This window comes from Astatotilapia calliptera, chromosome 18, assembly GCF_900246225.1.
Source record: "Astatotilapia calliptera chromosome 18, fAstCal1.2, whole genome shotgun sequence".
Taxonomy (NCBI): domain Eukaryota; kingdom Metazoa; phylum Chordata; class Actinopteri; order Cichliformes; family Cichlidae; genus Astatotilapia; species Astatotilapia calliptera.
The window spans coordinates 25284464-25302040 of NC_039319.1; the positions used below are offsets into that span (position 1 = coordinate 25284464).

Below are 17577 nucleotides of genomic sequence, written 5' to 3' on the forward strand. Positions count from 1 at the left end.
AGCAGAAGTGAGGTGAAGCTGAAAGAGTAATATGATACTATTATTTACTGCTTGTGCATAACAATGGATTGGCAGCACATTGTGAAAGAGGTTGAGTCTTATGATGGAACCTCATATGACCCCTGGATTAAGGAAGTGCCAGCCATTAGACACCTGTTCATTTATATATTTTTAGTTTTACATCAATAATTCAGTGTATTACAGTGAATGGGGATAGTTCAAACACAGAGGGTTAGCTCCTCTGAGATTATTAAACAACTTTAACGCCAAACGCAAAATCTTGAGGTTATTTCCTGGAGTCCAGCCTTTATTTCTTACTCCTCTGGGTTTCACAAGAGCGTGGATTCCCAGAAAAGTCATGAGGAAAGGAGGGAAAAATGCAAAGTCATGCTACATAAGCGCAAGCTTCACATTCTGTGGGACTGACTGAAGTGGCTTCAGTTCACGTTCTGAGCGCAGTTATCGCGAGATGTGAGTCGTTTTATAAATTTCCCCCCCGAGCCCGAGTCTCTTACCTCCTGCACTCCGTGGGCCGTGACTGTGTGGTGTGAAGAAAAAAAGTGAGGTATGTGACACTAACGAACATGTAATTGTGTTCTTTAGAGTCTTAACCTTAAAATGACATTTTTTCTTATTGGTTGTGAAGTTTGCAGTTGTGTAGCCGAAGCTGAAGCGATATTTCAACAAGTGGGTTTTTCCCACATGTGAAAAAAAATCGCTTTCAGAAACTCGGAGAAAAGGATGGCTCGTTGATAATTTGTTTCCGTTTCAGTGAACGAAAGAAAGAGCCCGTGTGTGGCTTATTTTAGAGTCAAGGAAATATTTGAGAGTTTTGCTACAGCTGCAAACCAAACTCACACAGCTAACCCAGGTGGGTTAATCCCTGAAGATGGAAGTTATATGGCAAAAGAAGGGTTAGAAAACAGGTGTGACTATTTATATAAGGAAACACATTAGAGTCGAAGTGGAAGTGCTTTGCGGTTTTATGTTTTTGCCACCTAATGTACTGTGCGCCCAATAATAGGTGTTTGAGCTGAGGTGGTGAGCTGCCATGCGCCTTAAATTATACACTTCACTATAATACAAGCTTATACAGTTAAACGGTTTGCAATGTTGAAATTTTGTATGTTATTGTTCTATCCCACTGTGTTCACAGTGATTTCTATCTATCTATCTATCTATCTATCTATCTATCTATCTATCTATCTATCTATCTATCTATCTATCTATCTATCTATCTGTCTATCTGTGTGTGTGTGTGTGTGTGTGTGTATAGATTCGAGCTTTAATAAAGAGGGGGGTTAAATTAAATAAATAAATAAAAAGTGCAAGTGCACTTTTTTTTGCTCTCCATAAACATGAAGCAATCATTTTGAGTAAAAAGCAATGAAAATATTTTAAATCAAAGGTTTATTCATACCAATAATCAATCTTTAGGGAAATGTGCCTGGTATAAACTGAATGAATGCATACCAATCAAGTGCATTTTATTTAACCAAATTTCCCCAAATGTAATGTTTTACATTGTACTTAAGTAACACATTACATGGAAGATTTACGTGCAATCAAATTACTTAGTTTGCATTTTGTGTTTACATATATTTTTTTGAATGTATTAATATATTAGCTAATATTGTGTCTATATACACAGTAGATATACTTAAAAGGAGGACTTAAAAGGGAGCAGCCAAAAGAAGAGGAAGAAGAAAAAGAAGAAGACAGCTGCTGACTGTAGAAATGCCACAGACAGTGGAAACCACAGCTAGATTTGCTCTGCAGAAAAGAAAACGTGCTAACATAACTTATCTCCAGCATCTGTTAGGTTTCTAAGCTTTCCTACTGGCCCATACTGAACAACCTATGCATACTGGTTATATATTGGTTATTAACACTGGCCTAGTCAGTCTCTATTTATAATCACATTGGATAAAGAAAAACAACAAATCCTCCTGTCGGAGAAGCTGAAACTAAAGCGTTTTTAGTGTTGTAGATTTAGGACTACTTCATCTAATGCCAGTTAGGGTTAGGAAAAAAAAGGTGGTTTGTTTTCACTTCATTGACTGATTTCTGTGTTATAAGCTCCACACATCATATCACTCAGGTTTACTTATTTGGATTATTGAGCATGCATCAAGAAATGCATTCATTGTTTAAAGGACCTTGTCAGTGATAAGTGTATTTAAACTGAGCTGGTTGGTTGACTAAAAGATTCATTTGTAACTACTTTGATTGTGGCAAGCTTTATACTTGGGATGTGCGCCACTTGTCGCCTAGGCAACTAATTGTCGTTGTTGTGACTAGTCGCTACCAGACTTACTAGTCTTATAATCTAACTGTTAAAATTTTAATCGATATCCAATGGCAGTAAATTATTGTCCTAATTATTATGCTGCCTTCTACCACTAGATGGTGCATAGATCTTTTAATCTAGGCCTCATCTTTTTGTTAACACTATTAGAATGAGATTGTCGATACAAGCAGCCAAAATTAGTTTTCTCCAAAAGGCAGATGGACTCTGCCTTAGCGATAGTGTGAGGAGTTAAGTCATTTGGGAAGGTTTCAGAGTAGAACTGCTACCCCTCCTTGTAAAGGAGAAGGCTAAGGCTGCCACCTTGCTATCTAATAAAGCTGCATTTTGAGTTTACGTTTGTCTGAGGATTCCAGCACCTCTTGACAGTATGACGTGACCACAGAATGGACCCAGCAAATTTAGTAAAGAATCGGCAACAGGCATCCTATCTGGGTGAGTTGACGAGGGAGGAAGCTTGGTGTACCCTGGCTCTAGGAGGGCCTCGTAGCATCCAAGCTGCAAGCGTTACTGCCTTTCCTTTGCTCAGTTCCCCAACGATAACAGTTGATGGGTTTAGGCTGTCATCACTGCCACTAACTCTCCAGCCTCTTTGTCTATCTGCCCTGTCCCTGGACCAATTCCCAGAGTGGGGGCAATTAGGGTCCAGCCTGTCCCTTCACCAGTTCCTGTCCCCAGGGAGAGAGTGGTCAGGCTTCAGCATCAGCCTCAGTCACCAGTTCCCCACCCACCCCACCCTGAGCAATCTGGTGCTGCTCCAGAAGTCTCAGCACCATCTGGTCCTGGTTCTGAACCCGAGCCAGAGGTCACCACATGGTCTAGTCCTGAACCCTGTCCAGAGCCCAAAGGTCCGGGGCAGCGGATGCCAGCACCTGAGCTTGAGCCGGTGGGTCCTGTTTGGTCCGTGCCCGCAGTGTGCGCTCCGTTGTGAGGTCCTGCTCCTTCCAAGCTCGCCACCAACCAAGTGGCCAAGCCTCCCATGTTGCCTCCATCGTCTCCCATTGAAGCGCGACCTTCAGAACTGCTCATTCTTTGTTTTTGATTTGGACTAAACTTAGAACTGAGTTGACTAATATTGACTTAACGAAACCTAGGTTAAGTGTAAAGGAACTAATGTGGGTTAAATGACACAAATACGGATTTAAAACCAAACCTGAACTGGAAAAAGGGCGAGAATTTTACTTTTGTTTTTTGTCTGCTTGTTTTATTTAATTCCTACAGTGCCACTGTATGAGATTCCACTATAGCTTCTGTTTCTTGAAGGTGGTAGGACATTTCTCTTAATTGTGTGCTGTTGTTCTTGTTTTCTCTCATCAGGTTTATAATCTGCTGCCGTGCTTGACCAAACATTATTCCCCAACCTTCATTTATAATCTGAATGTTCTGCTGGTATTGCGTATTTTTAATTTGTTGGTCTTGTTTGTTCATGAGAAATTGTGCATTTCTTCAAAGTGTTCACTTTGGACTTCCAAAAATCTCTCCTGTAGTTGAAATTTCTCTTCTTGGATTCATTTAATCCTGTTTTCTAGATTTTGATTTTCCTTCCTACTTTCACAAACGCCCTTTGGATGGATAAAACACCATCTGGGTAATTTAGCCGGAGAGGAGAACCGGTGTAAACTTTGTTTTTTGTGACGGTACATACATACAACATAAAAAATAACATATATATCTATATACATTCTAGTGAAGAGGTGTTAGTCACATAAAAACAGTGTTGGTGGGTGTTTCACATAACAGAAACTTTTCCTTGTTCTGCAAATAAGGAAGACCTTTTGCACACAGAAACAGCACAGTGTAACACCGACTGCTTTCTTCTTCTGTAATCCAATCAGATTCAAGATGTCTGCAGGCAATGCACAAATTGGAAAGCCGGCCCCTGATTTCACTGCCAAAGCGGTGATGCCGGATGGACAGTTCCACGATCTGAAGCTGTCAGACTACAGAGGTAAAGGACAACCTGCGTCTCACCTTCTGTTTGACATGCTTTGATGGTCCTCCTCTCTGCGATTCATTGTTTTGTGATCCTGCAGCATATTCAGCAGAGATTCATTTACACTACAAAAGATGAGAATTAATTAAAGTGATGCATTCACTAGTCTCATTGGTGTTTTTTTTAATGCTTTGGTACAGGAAAGTACGTCGTGTTTTTCTTCTACCCGCTGGATTTCACCTTTGTTTGTCCGACTGAGATAATCGCTTTCAGTGATGCTGCCAATGAATTCAGGAAGATTGGATGTGAGGTCATTGCCGCCTCAGTGGACTCACACTTCTCCCATTTCGCTTGGTATTTAAAAAGCTTTGTATTTTACACATTCACAGTGACCATATTCATTTTTATTAAGTCCTCATACTATCTTTTGGTGACTGTGCAGGGTCAACACACCGCGTAAGCAGGGTGGTCTGGGTGCCATGAACATCCCCCTGGTGTCTGACACACGGCGCACCATCTCCAAAGATTACGGGGTCCTGAAAGAGGATGAGGGCATCGCCTACAGGTGAGTCTAATAATGTGGAGTCCTCAAAGGGCTGGTCTTAATATTTTTAAAGGAGACCTAGGAGCTGATAATTCTCTCTATTACAGGGGTCTATTCATCATTGACGACAAGGGCACCCTGAGACAGATCACCATAAACGACCTCCCAGTTGGACGCTCTGTTGAGGAGACCTTGCGTTTGGTTCAAGCCTTTCAGTTCACAGATAAGCACGGAGAAGGTATGGTGCTCTGCTGTGCCCATGTAATGTCTGCATTCTGGGTCTTGATTTGAAATTCTGTTTTCTCGCCCTGCTTTCTACAGCTCACATTTACTTGCAGTGAAAATCAGCTTTTTACCAAATTATAACTTTTGAATGTAAACTAGCTAATGGTTTTTCAGAAATAATGTGTGGCAGAGAGTGCAAAGACCACAGAGGCTTATTTAAATTCAAAGGTTTGCACTCTTATCTGCGCAATGTATCATGATCTCACAAACTGTCATTTTAGTTGCCTGTTTTTGCATGCAGAACAGAGTTGGTTTATTTTTAAGGTGCAATATGTGTGTCACTTTTGCACACCTGCATTTCATCTACCAGCCAGGACTCATTATAGTCTTATCTTTTCAGTCTGCCCCGCCGGCTGGAAACCAGGAAATGACACCATCAAACCTGACGTCCAGAAGAGCAAAGATTTCTTCTCCAAGCAGTAATAAGCCCATGGCCCGAGTCTGCTATCTGCTGTAGGAGATTTCATTTTGTGATTACATTTCGAACAATATTTACTGAAGCCGTTGTGCCTGTGGACGAGTGAGCCAGCTGTTGTAGTTGATGTGCTGTTTGTGTTTTGTTGTTTGTAGCGTGAACAGTGCACTTAGACCAAAGTATGTAATTGTGTTAAAACACTGCAATTATGTATGCTGTATGCTTCACGGTCTGACAGAACCAAATGTGTGTTTGTTCTCTCATGTCATTCCCCATTTTTGTTACATACAAAGGACCAAACTGTCTGAAGCATTTCACTGAAATTAAGTAGAAATTCACCTGCCTATTATGTATTTATGTATCACGCTTACACGACTTTTTATGGTATTGTTAAGCACATTAAGAATATTTTGGAATGATGTACATTTACTCAGATACGTTATAAATTACACAATAGCACAAGAGAGTCTATGATTCCTTTATATTTATTGCATCTTTTTCCTCAGTCAACAGTTATAACACACGGTTAAACAACAAAAACATGCCAATGCTGAATTATGTCCATGTATGAAGATCTTTAATAAAGCAAACAACAGTTTGCATTTTTTCTTGATTGTCAGTTTTCTTACACCCACGTCACACATTATAAATATATAGTAGCTGTTTGATTACAACACAGTTTATCCACAAACTTTAACACCAACTGTCCAAACAACTGAAAATGCCAGTGTAAGTTAACAATGAATCTATTTTTTTCTTTCAACAGACCTCACAGCAGACACTTTGAATTTGTCAAGGGATGAAAAAGTAGTGAAATCAATGCTATGTTTAGGCTAAGTGTTTTGGATTCACTGAACTTCTCTATTACATATTCTTTTTTTGCTAGTCTAAAACACACAAGGATATAATTATTATTTATAATTGTTACACCATACTTATCCAGTTAATGTAAAGCTGGCAAAAAGAAAGTGCCTGTAATGGCCATGCCTACTGGTCTACATCGGGGATGTCAAACTCATACATCGTGGGCTACATACAGCCCATTTATATACGGTGAACCCACTATGACTACATTTTTAACCCCACTTTATATAAGAAAAATAATTGCATTTTCAACAGTATGTCTCAGTTTTACCCAGAAAAGTAGTTTATAATTCACAGAAAATGTCTTTTTTTCTTGCAAGGAGCCATTGTGAAATTACATCATACAAACGGGATATTTTCTGGGGTTTTTTTTGTTTTTTTTAAATTGTTTGTGTATCACTTATTACTTTAGCATAGTATGAATGACCACAGGAGAGGTCTTTATCAGTAATAACAGCTGTAAAACCTTTAACAATACAGTTAAAAATACATCTATGTCCTCTTTCACATTTTCCAGAACATTCCAGTGGGTTGGACTGGAACCTTTACAGGCCAGTTCTGCCGCCCCTGGTCTGGTCTTAATGTATTTGACTCGAAGAAATAGACCTATGTAAACCTATTATTTGTGAAGAATTTGAAAAATTAAAAACTTTTTTTATGGTTTAACAATTTTTTTATTCCTATATTTTAAAGTAAGGTCAGTTTCCCTGACCTTGTTGCTTTCCTACGAAGTTAAGAAAAACTGGACCAATACAGTCAGTAACTGGACCAATACCAATACTGTCAGTGCGCCCCAGGGTGGCTGTGGCTACAGTGTAGCTAGCCATCACCAGTGTGTGAATGTGTGTGTGAATGGGTGGATGACTGGATATGTAGAGCGCTTTGGGGTCCTTAGGGACTAGTAAAGCGCTGTATAAATACAGGCCATGCGCCATGTTTTGGGCGGGAAATTGCTAGCGCTCCCCCCCCCCCCCCCCCCCCACACCTGCCTGGTCACGGCTAATTATTTAATAACTCCTTTCTTACCTGCTCACCGTGGTAATAAGCTTCCCGAAACAACAACCAAAATCGCATAAGAGCTTTGTTAAGAAGAATACTTTGGCGAAATTTAATATTGTTTGTTTATCTTGCTAGCTCGTTTATTGATTACTAGTACCACCTAGCTAACCTCCGGCCAAAGGAAAGAAGGAGAAAATGGCAGCTGGGAAGATGTGCATGAAGAAAAATAAGGAGGAAACTGCCGAGGTTTGAATTCACTACATAAAAATGCCATATTTTAGGTGTTATTTACTCAATGTTTGTATTTCTAAGTTCCCGTTTAACGGATCTGTGCTGGAAGATGTTTAAGGCAGTCAATGGCGACATCTTGTGGCCATGATATGACTGTGAATATGTTTTCTCCTTTCTTTTCTTTTATTTAAAGTGGACGGAGTTATTCCCGAACGACTTTAAATCTGCGCAGGAGTCTTTACTCTTTGTGAAAAGGATGATGGTCGTGGCTGTCTCCTCTATCACCTATCTCAGGGGTATTTTTCCAGAGGATGCCTACAGATCCAGATATCTGGAAGGTGAACATTCAGAGAAACTAGCTAGGAGTTTAATAAAATCAGTATTCGGTGAAAAAATGTACACTTACTGGATGCTTCATAAGGTAAAATACACCTATTCAATTAAAAACGTTTCCTGGTCTGATAATTTCAGGTGGTAGGTTCAGAATTTAGCTTCAACAATATGAAAGCATGGATCCGTCCTCCCTTGTATTATTGTTTGGGCCTCTTAAATCCCTCAAAGTGTGCTAAATTTAAATGACACAGCTTACTTTAGTATAGTCTCTGACGTATGTTCCTACCACAAAACTCAAATAATTTCAAACTCGTACATAACAATGAGTTCACTGTATTCCAGTGGCCTCTAAAGAGCATTTTTGGGATGTGGTGTTACCAGAGATTCAAATCATCAATGTGAAGCCAACAAATCTCTGTCTTACTACTTTTATTCACTGACTATAAAAGGCTGTTTTCTTTTTGTTGTTTTGCCAGATTTTTGCATCAAAATCTTGCGTGAAAACTGCAACACTCCTGGTGCAGCCAAAATTGTGAAATGGTAAATATAAAATCCCTGCTTTAATGCTAAGAAAATGTATAGAAGGAGAGTTTTATTACCCTGGTTAATATTTGCAAGTGTCCTTATTTGTTTTGTTCAGGTTGATGGGCTGTTTCGATGCATTAGAGAAACAATATGTAAGTCGAGCCTATTGTTCAACTGTTGAAATATGTAATAATGTGCGGTGCCGTTAATATTTTTGTTAATTTTATTATTTTGTATGTTATTCTCTGGACAGCTCCAGCTTGTGTTCATTGGGGTAAGTGTATATGTAACATGAAAGAGACAATTTCCCGGTTACATAGACATGTCTAAAACTTACGATTGTTACAATCCAGGTCTGCGCTGATCCTGATGAACCCAATGTAAGTTCTGTTAAATTACTGAATATTCAAATTACAGCAGCATGTGGCCTGATCGGAAATTATAAAAAAACGTATGAATCATTGTCTTACTTTGCAGCGGATAATTGAGTCCTACCACTTCAAATTCAGATACAGTGCAAAGGGACCAGAGATGGACATACTCAGGTAGGAATAAGTTTAAGCATGCCACACAGACTGAGCCCTACCCAGCTGACTGGCTGAAGCTGATATAACCTCTGTGCAACCATAGGAACAACGGTATAAAGATGCAAGTGACCATGGACGACACCAAAAAGGCTTTGGTGCTTCTCATCAGGAAGCTCTTTCTGCTTATGCAGAACCTGGACGTCCTCCCCAGCAACGTCTACCTGACCATGAAGCTCTACTACTATGATGAGAGTAGGATACTTACTTTTAATGAATATCCTTGTGTCTTTTAGACTAGAATTTTCCTACTAAAAACTAAAAATATTATACTGTGCTCTTCTTTCAAAGTCACCCCTGCTGACTACCAGCCGCCTGGTTTCAAGGAGGGCGAATGTGACAGTCTGTGGTTTGAAGGCGTGGCCGTGAACTTCAGGGTTGGTGAGGTGGAGACGCCCTTTCACACCTTGAAAATAGCTGTGTCAGCAGAACAGGATCGGGTGGAGAAACTTCAGAAAGGAAATCATCTGGGGGAGACTAAGCAGGTTTCTCAGGGGGCTTTTCCAGAGAAGGAAATTGAGAAGGTAGGCTACAGAAAGGGGACTGTTTAAGTACTGGATGATATCTTTATAACAGTCTCAATCCTGTTTACAAATGCAACAGGCAGTTTATCATAATATTCTTAAACACTTGGTTACAGAATCCTCCCAAGAAAATATATGAAGGAGAGGATCTGCCTTCTGAAGACGGTGAGTCTATCAGGGCTGGGTGATCCATATTTCCCAAGAAGCCACATGAGAACTGTACAAAGGAGTATTGGGGGCTATATTAAGAAAAAAATATTCATTTTGAGAGTACAAAGCTGATTAAAGCTGTTGTTTCAAGTCTGCCACAGCTGCTACACTCTGCGAAATGCCTTGTGTTGATGAATGACTGAAATCATACTTCAGAACTGGTTTTAACAGCAAGGAAATTATTTCTCTTTTAGCACATAAACACAGTGTGCTGATGGGTATGAGGACGTTGAAGAGATGGTGCAGAAAGCCTCATCTGATCAAAGGAAAAACCACACAAACTCAGAAAAGTTGTCTGGATTTATGCAAAATGACATGCCTGTCAAGTTAGAAATGCAAGGATATCAATGGTTACACATTCTCGCATTAAAGAGGACGTATGCTGTGTCATAAGCCACAGTAAGACAGCTGATAATGTTTTTTCACCAACTCCACTACAAAGGCATTTTTGGGCATCGGGTATAGCAGCCGTGGGAGTTGTTTAGCTTGAAACAACAGCCTGTATCTTCACATTTCAACTTTATTCTCAAAGTGAATAATATTCTTTTTGTTAATGTGGCGCAAATACTCTGTTGTAGAACTTTGGGCTGTTGTGAAAGGCAGATAAAATCTATATTGAGCAGGATTAAGTTCACATAATAGATGCAGCCCTCCACAACAGTCCCACTTTCGCATGTGTTCCTCTTGGGAAAACTGATCGCCTACCCTGGATGTGCTGCTGCTGTTTAAACCCTCACCCTAAAACAAAACAAAACATAAAATTGAACAAAAGACTTACACTGCTGACTTTCCTCTAAACAGAGTCTGCACAGTTTAAGAAACCAAGGCGACCCATGGCAAAGGTACAGTGGTACTAGACTGTAACAAAATCTAAGAAATAACATATTTGAGCTTAATTAATAATAATTATTAATTTTCCAACTGTTTACTTTTTTGTCTGTCTTAGAGGACTGCAGCTGCCAGAAATCTTGCAAGAAAGAAAAGAAGAATCTAACCAACAAGACAAAAGACGTGTGAACAACCTGTTAATTTTAGTATGACGTTATTGTACAATTCATGTTATTATCAAATGTGTTAGACAGGTTCCTTTGATAGTTCACTCTACCCAGACATTGCTGTTGCAGTTTTATTTCACACGACACGCTATATCATTCATAATTCATATAAAAGTACTCAGGTTTTCATTTAAGTGTACAAAAATAGTTTCATGTGTATAGTTTATAAAATAAAGCTTGATTGTAAACATTGTTGTGCAAATGCGTAAAATACGTTGAGAATCATCTCATTTACATAAATGGCCAAAAAAGGTAACCAAGCACGAAACTCAATATGAAACTCATTCGCACTCAAGTAGCTAAAATCAGTCAAGATTTAGATTTTAATCACAAAGCTAAGAGCTTGAATTAGATTGAATTGGTTCAGAATGCAGTTTTAGTGCCTACAATGTGTTATATTTTCCTGTAAATTAGAAAAAAAAGTGTGGATGATTTGACTGTTAGTTGTTATTTGGAGCACAAACAGTTGATAGTTTTTCCTTGACTGAGAGAGATTTCCTGATCTAGAGTCTCTGTCTCAGTGCACAGCTCTGGCTTGCTGTGGCTGGGTGGTCTAGAAGAGGCTGTCTACATCGCCCATCTCCACAAACACAGTCTTCAGTTGGGAGTAAAACTCGATCGTCACCTGGCCGTTCTCCCGCCCTATGCCTGGGGAACATAAGGGTCACAAATGCACGCCCACTTTACTTACTGTAGTTGTCAGATGATGCATTTTTCCAGGTATAGAACTGATCTGAGTTATTCAGTTACTTACTTATGAGTTTGATTAATAAAAAAACAAAACAAAGTAATGATATGCCGTTCACATTTAGCTCTTGGCCAGCTTGAAAACGAGAGTGTACCTGACATTTTGAAACCCCCAAAAGGCACCTCCACAGGAGTAATGTTGTAGTTGTTGATAAAACAGGAGCCTGCCTTTAGATGTTCAACCACTCTATGGGCTCGCCTCACGTCCCTGCAGAACACGCATAAAAGCAAATTTAAAATCTCCAAAAGTTGATTCTGTTCATGAACAGAATCAACTTTTGGAGATTTACTTACCTGGATAATTGATAATGCATCAAGACAAATTTAAAATAAATAAATTCAGACACCAAAGCAAAATAAGAGGCTGACATGCGCGATCTTTTGGTTGTTTGTCAGCAAGGTTTCGCCAAAACAACCACATGAACAAACAACTACATGAAACATGCTGGAGAGCTGAAGCATGGGAAAGAAGGGACCCACTGAGTGTAGATGACTTTGTTTGAGGGATTAGGGAATTGTATGTGTTATATGTGTATGTGATACACTGGGACTCAGATTAAGTGACTTCAATTACTGGTTGGTTTGTAGCTTTAAATGTGGTTTAAAAAAAAGAAGAAGAGAATTTGCACATATAACAAACCAACCTGGTGAAAACACCTGCAGCCAGACCCAGTGAAGTGTCATTAGCCCTCTGCAGCACCTCGTCTTCTGTCTCAAAGGGTAGCACAGACATGACTGGACCAAAGATCTCCTCCTTCACACAGGTCATGTCATCAGTGCAGTTACCTATGAAGGGGTAAAATTAAAGGATTTCAATCCACTGACTTCAGAAAACTTGTGGTGTTGCAGTTAAATTTAGTAGGGGGAGATAGTTTCCAGCACCGTAACAAAATGCAAAAATAGAGTATTTTATAGAAGGTCTACCTAATACGCATGGTGTCATGTAGTATCCTCCTCTGAGCTTGGGATCAGATGGGACATAAGATTCACCCCCACACAACACTGTAGCGCCCTAGTAACAATGCAATCCAAGTTGAAGTTCCTGCACATAATCCTACTGGTGTACACCTGACAAAATAAAAAGAACTCCTTGAACGAGTCTTACCTCTTTTTTTGCTCGATCAACAAAAGACAGGACTTTATCCAGATGTGGTTGGCTGACCAGTGCCCCCATTCTGGTGCTCTCTAAAAGAGGGTCTCCTATTTCGATCGCTTGGGTCCTCTTTACCACCTCCTTCACAAACTCAGGCAGAATATCCTTCTGAACAAAGACCCTCGTACCATTGCTGCACACCTGTGATGCAGATATACAACACTATCAAGTAACAGGCTTCAATGTGAACCAGACACAAGCTGAACCATAGAGTGATGGTAAAATATAACAGCATATGAAAAAAAAGATACACTACCTGGCCTTGAGACAGGAAGTTGGCCATGAGAGCTCCCCTCACAGCGTTCTCCAGATCACTGTCCTTAAATATGAGCAGTGGAGATTTTCCTCCAAGCTCCAAAGTCACTGGTTTGACCCCCTTAGATGCCATCTCCATGATCTGTGGCACAAAAGCAAATGGAAAAACATCCAGTTATTAAGACATATAAAGAAGACGTCGGCATCGTTACCACGACATTTACAAATCCCAATTGTTTACTATTAAATGTCCTAGTCACAAGAAGTCTAAAATACCACGTACTTTCTGTCCTGTGGGCACACTACCAGTAAAAGACACCTTAGCAACATCAGGGTGTTGACACAGGAGGCTGCCAGTTTCCTGGCCCCCCTGGACCACATTGAAGAGCCCCTCTGGAACTCCGGCTTTGGCGTAGATCTCTGCCAGCATGACTGCTGTCACAGGTGTCACCGGTGACGGTTTAAACACCATGGAGTTACCTAATATGGAGAAAAGATGACAAAGAAAAACATGGATTGTTTGAATTCTTTTAATAAGTCTGCACATTCAGTTGTATCAGTCTCTGTGGAATGCTATCTAAAGGTGAAATGCTGTAATTATTTTCTGAACTGTTTTGTGCTCAAATGAATTGCTGACATTTAAAGATGGTAACGCCCACATTTTAGTTTTAGTAGCGCAGCAGTTTATGTCAAGTGACCTTACAAAACATAGTCTTGCTGTTCATTTGCTAGAACGTGCAGTTATCCTAACTTCAGATGCCCTTTCCTCACCCCACAGTCTAACTTCTTTTTTCTTTTTTTTTTTGCCTGTCCCATTTGGATCTTTAGCCGTGAGAATTGTTGTCTGAAGGCCAAGAAAGATGCCAAGCGGATTTACTTTACCAAGTGGATCATCATGGCCTTGCCATATTGGTCCATTTGATTGACCTTTATTATAATTATGTATTTATTTTATTTTATTTTTGGTTGTTACAGACGGGACAGACATGACTGGGGGATAGGACAGGGAGAGAGAATGAAAGAAAGAGAGGGAGAGAAAGAAAAATAGAGGGGAGAAGAGATGGTGAGAAAGGGGGGAAGAAAAAAAAAAAAAGGAAAACCAAACAAAACACCTGGATCACCTGTATGGAGATAAAAAAAACAAAACAAAAAAAAAACAGAAGAGAAAACGAACAAAACAGAGCAACATAATAAATACACCACCATCACAATAAACTAGCTAATAGTAGATAACAGTAGATACTAAATATTACATGCTATTGTGCAGTACACAAGATTGACAGTGCACAATGTGCTTTGAGGTAGCAGCCAAGAAAGGTGTAGTTTGTGTTTGTGAACACCCGTGTGTACACCTGTGTGCACACCTGTGTGGATCAGCACGCTTGTATTCAAAAGGTTTCTCCATGTAACGATCTGCTAGGGAGTGTGGGGAGCCACAGCCCCGTCCCCCAGGGCATGAAGCAGGTATGGAGGAGATCCAGGCCCCAGACATCCAGAGGCCCCAGAGTACGAGGACCCAAGAAGGAGCACCACAGGGGCAACCGCGCCACCCTCCTGGGAAGAGCTGAGGAGAGCCCCAAACGAGAGGTCACGGAGCAAAGGCCAGAGGGGGTTGCAGTGACGTGCCCGTGGGCTCTGATGGCAGCCAGCTGTGCCAGAGAGGACCGAGCCTCAGGCCCAGATGTCAGAGACCTGAGGGCACCCCACCCCCTGGAAGGGGCCCAGCTGGGCCACAGGCGCCAGGCCCCGCCAATCGGACACCAGGAGTGAGTCGGTACATACATGAGCGCCTAGCCCCAGACACCAAGAACCACCATCGTCTGAGGGCATCAGCCACTGGTAGGGAGTGTGGTGAGGGGAGATAGGCCTCCATACCTCGGAGAGCCTGAGATGTTCCCAGAGAGGTGGAGTCTAAGACCCAAGCTGACATATAGACACAGATGAACAGGCGCACGCAGACACAAACGTGCATTCCCACCCCCATATACACAATCAAATACTCGGCACTCATCCGACGTGGGGACAGACACAAATAGACACTGTACACACATTCACACTCCCCAAACATACTCTATATCCCAGGTCCGGGTACCCCTGCCCCCAGAGGGGCAAACCATACCCGGACCAAGGAAATGTAACCCTTCTCTCTGGGGTGGAGCAAAGCAGACCGCCTCCTTATGTGCAGTAGAGAGAGAGAGACCCCGCATCCCAGACCCCAATCTGACGGCCAGCACCTTCTCCCAGCCCCCCAGCCCCGAAGGTTAACAGAACGGGAGTGAGTGAGGACCCCAAACCTCCCTCCGCCCGCTCATATGTAGTGTTGCTGCGTGCTGTTCTAAAGTGCATTTAAAACAGTCTAACTTCTTAAGAAAATGTACTGATTCATTTTCCAGGAGTTTAAAGAGATTTTCTTAAATGTAGCAAACCAACAAAGGCCACTGGTGTTTTGGTCGTGGAAGAAACCCATACCGCAGGCCAGGGCTGGAGCAGACTTCCAGGCAGCGATCTGAAAGGGATAATTCCAAGCACCGATGCCAACACAGACTCCCAGCGGCTCTCTGCGAGTGTATGCAAAGGATCCCCCAGGCAACTGGACATGCTGGCCTTGATAAAGGAAAACAGAAGCATTGACAAGGTAAAACAAAGGCTGACGTGACATTTATAAAGCCATATAAATATGGCAAAAATATACGATAGCTATACCAACCTGCTAAAGTGCTGGCCAGTCCTGCATAGTACTCTATACACAGTCTGGCAGAGTCCACATCCAGACGGGCCTCTGTGATGGACTTCCCATTATTGACCACCTCCATTTCAGCTATTTCCTCTCTTTTGCTCTGTACATTAAAATCAGGGCATATGCAATCTAATATATTAGATGACTCATGAGATCTTCCTTTTGCAAGATATAACAACAACTTTGTTGAGCTGTTCTTCATTCTAAAAAACAAAACAAAAACATATAAACAACAAACACCTCAATTATATGTGCAGCTTCTATCATGACCCTTGCCCTCTCCATCCCCGACATTTTGCTCCAATAACCGAAAGCCAGTTTGGCAGCCTTCACAGCTTGATCCACCTCCACAGCACCACAAGGCTCCAACTGGCACAGGACACGGCCTACAACATGGAATGTAAGATAGCTCAAGCGTCCAAGTAGGCAGACTTTCATGAAAACAACAGGTTGCACACAGTTTCCATTTGGCACAGTCATCTCTATGATTCCAGTCGTTCTTTGATGTGAAGGAAAAATAATTATCGGCCTACAGCAGCTACAGGCAACTGTGCTGTGAATTTTGTGGCTCGCTTACACTTTAGAGCTGGAAATGTCATTTTCAGTGATGGTAACTGTGATTAGATAAAGAGCACCATGCATAAAGGGTGGGGCTGCATGCAGGCTCTGTGCTGGCTCAGATGGAGTTAAGAGAGTTGAATTAAAAACAGGGACCGGGCCTCAAAGAGCATCAGAATATAATTGGACTAAAAATGTGTAATGCACGGAGCAGCAGGCTGACTATCAGGCATCATTAACTGATAATGATGTGCTCTCATGTCTTGGTTCTGCTCCAATGAAGCTGTGCAGAGATAACACTGTCCATACAGGACTGCTGGTCTATAGCAGTGACTAACTGGATACAGTATATCAATCAACATGTGTAGAAAGTTTACTTTTATTGAAAAACTAGTTACCAAGTTTAGAGGTGTATTTGACAAAAAGACTTTAATCATTCAGAAAGTAACGTTGAAATCATTTTCCCCTACTAAAGATTACCAGACATACATATTCACACAGCAATGGCCAAAGTCCGGTGATAAGGCAGGGTCAGTACTTTTTTTTCAGTATTTACGAGCTGTGTGTTTTACCGGTTGCAGGTTCGTAAACAATGTCCTTGCTGCATTTCTCAGGGCCTGTCCTCCTCTTCCCAGCCCAGAAGTTAAGCGGGAGGGTGATCTCCACCGAGCCGGAGGAGATGCACCTCACTCCAGCAGCCAGAAGAGCAGCTGCAGGGCGCCGCAGAGGGAGACTAGCGAGTCTCCGGAGCATATTGGAGCTCGTCCCGTAGCTTCAGGTGTCACTGATGACTGTAAAACATGCAGTATGCGGGTTAACGTCACTATACCGATAACGCTGGAAAATCTAAAAAGGAGTCTGACTCGATTACAAGCAACTCCGCCAAACAGTTATGTGCTAACGACTCTTTCACTTTACTGTCACTTTTAAAATGTCATTATTGGATTTAAGTTTTGAGAAAACATACCTATAAGACGTTTAATTTGTTTTCGAAGAGTCCAATCTCAACTCAATTGAGAATATCGTGTTTAGTTGCCATTACAACGGTACTTTTCTGACGATTCACCAAGGGGCGGGCCAAATTGCAGCCGAAAGCCAATCGGCGCTAACAGGCCAGTGGCGTCTGAACGTACTATACGATTGGATAGTTTCACTGTCGATCACTTAAAGCGGCTTTACGAATATACTCTCATATGTTAAACATAATTAAACGTCAGTAACTATTGCATGGCTGTAAAACTTTCTTAATAAATACAAGCAAATAAAAATATATAATTAAAATTGCAGTTGTTTAAAATATAGGGCAGCGTTGTGGGA

General features: G+C 41.2%; 3 protein-coding genes across 3 annotated transcripts; 2 read left to right on the forward strand and 1 right to left on the reverse strand.

The window, feature by feature from the left end:
- The first annotated feature begins 484 nt into the window (after positions 1 to 484).
- On the forward strand, positions 485 to 6085 carry prdx1 (peroxiredoxin 1). Its single transcript, XM_026149835.1, has 6 exons — positions 485 to 565; positions 4144 to 4256; positions 4442 to 4595; positions 4684 to 4806; positions 4893 to 5023; positions 5411 to 6085. Exons 2-6 carry the CDS (start codon positions 4151 to 4153, stop codon positions 5491 to 5493), a joined length of 597 nt encoding a protein of 198 aa, XP_026005620.1. The 5' UTR covers positions 485 to 565; positions 4144 to 4150; the 3' UTR covers positions 5494 to 6085.
- A 1235-nt stretch (positions 6086 to 7320) lies between these two features.
- Positions 7321 to 10998, forward strand: zte38 (zebrafish testis-expressed 38). The gene is made up of 13 exons (XM_026149802.1): positions 7321 to 7387; positions 7484 to 7594; positions 7773 to 7917; positions 8389 to 8452; positions 8553 to 8589; positions 8691 to 8711; positions 8791 to 8817; positions 8915 to 8982; positions 9068 to 9216; positions 9313 to 9545; positions 9662 to 9710; positions 10557 to 10597; positions 10702 to 10998. The coding sequence occupies exons 2-13, from the start codon at positions 7544 to 7546 to the stop codon at positions 10747 to 10749; spliced, it is 933 nt and encodes a 310-aa protein (XP_026005587.1). The 5' UTR covers positions 7321 to 7387; positions 7484 to 7543; the 3' UTR covers positions 10750 to 10998.
- aldh9a1b (aldehyde dehydrogenase 9 family, member A1b) lies at positions 10768 to 17353 on the reverse strand. The gene is made up of 12 exons (XM_026149738.1): positions 17228 to 17353; positions 16833 to 17051; positions 15943 to 16088; positions 15673 to 15802; positions 15435 to 15569; positions 13249 to 13445; positions 12967 to 13107; positions 12663 to 12851; positions 12482 to 12569; positions 12202 to 12343; positions 11653 to 11765; positions 10768 to 11458 (listed from the first exon to the last, which is right to left on the reverse strand). Exons 2-12 carry the CDS (start codon positions 17011 to 17013, stop codon positions 11364 to 11366), a joined length of 1557 nt encoding a protein of 518 aa, XP_026005523.1. The 5' UTR covers positions 17014 to 17051; positions 17228 to 17353; the 3' UTR covers positions 10768 to 11363.
- Positions 17354 to 17577: the final 224 nt, after the last annotated feature.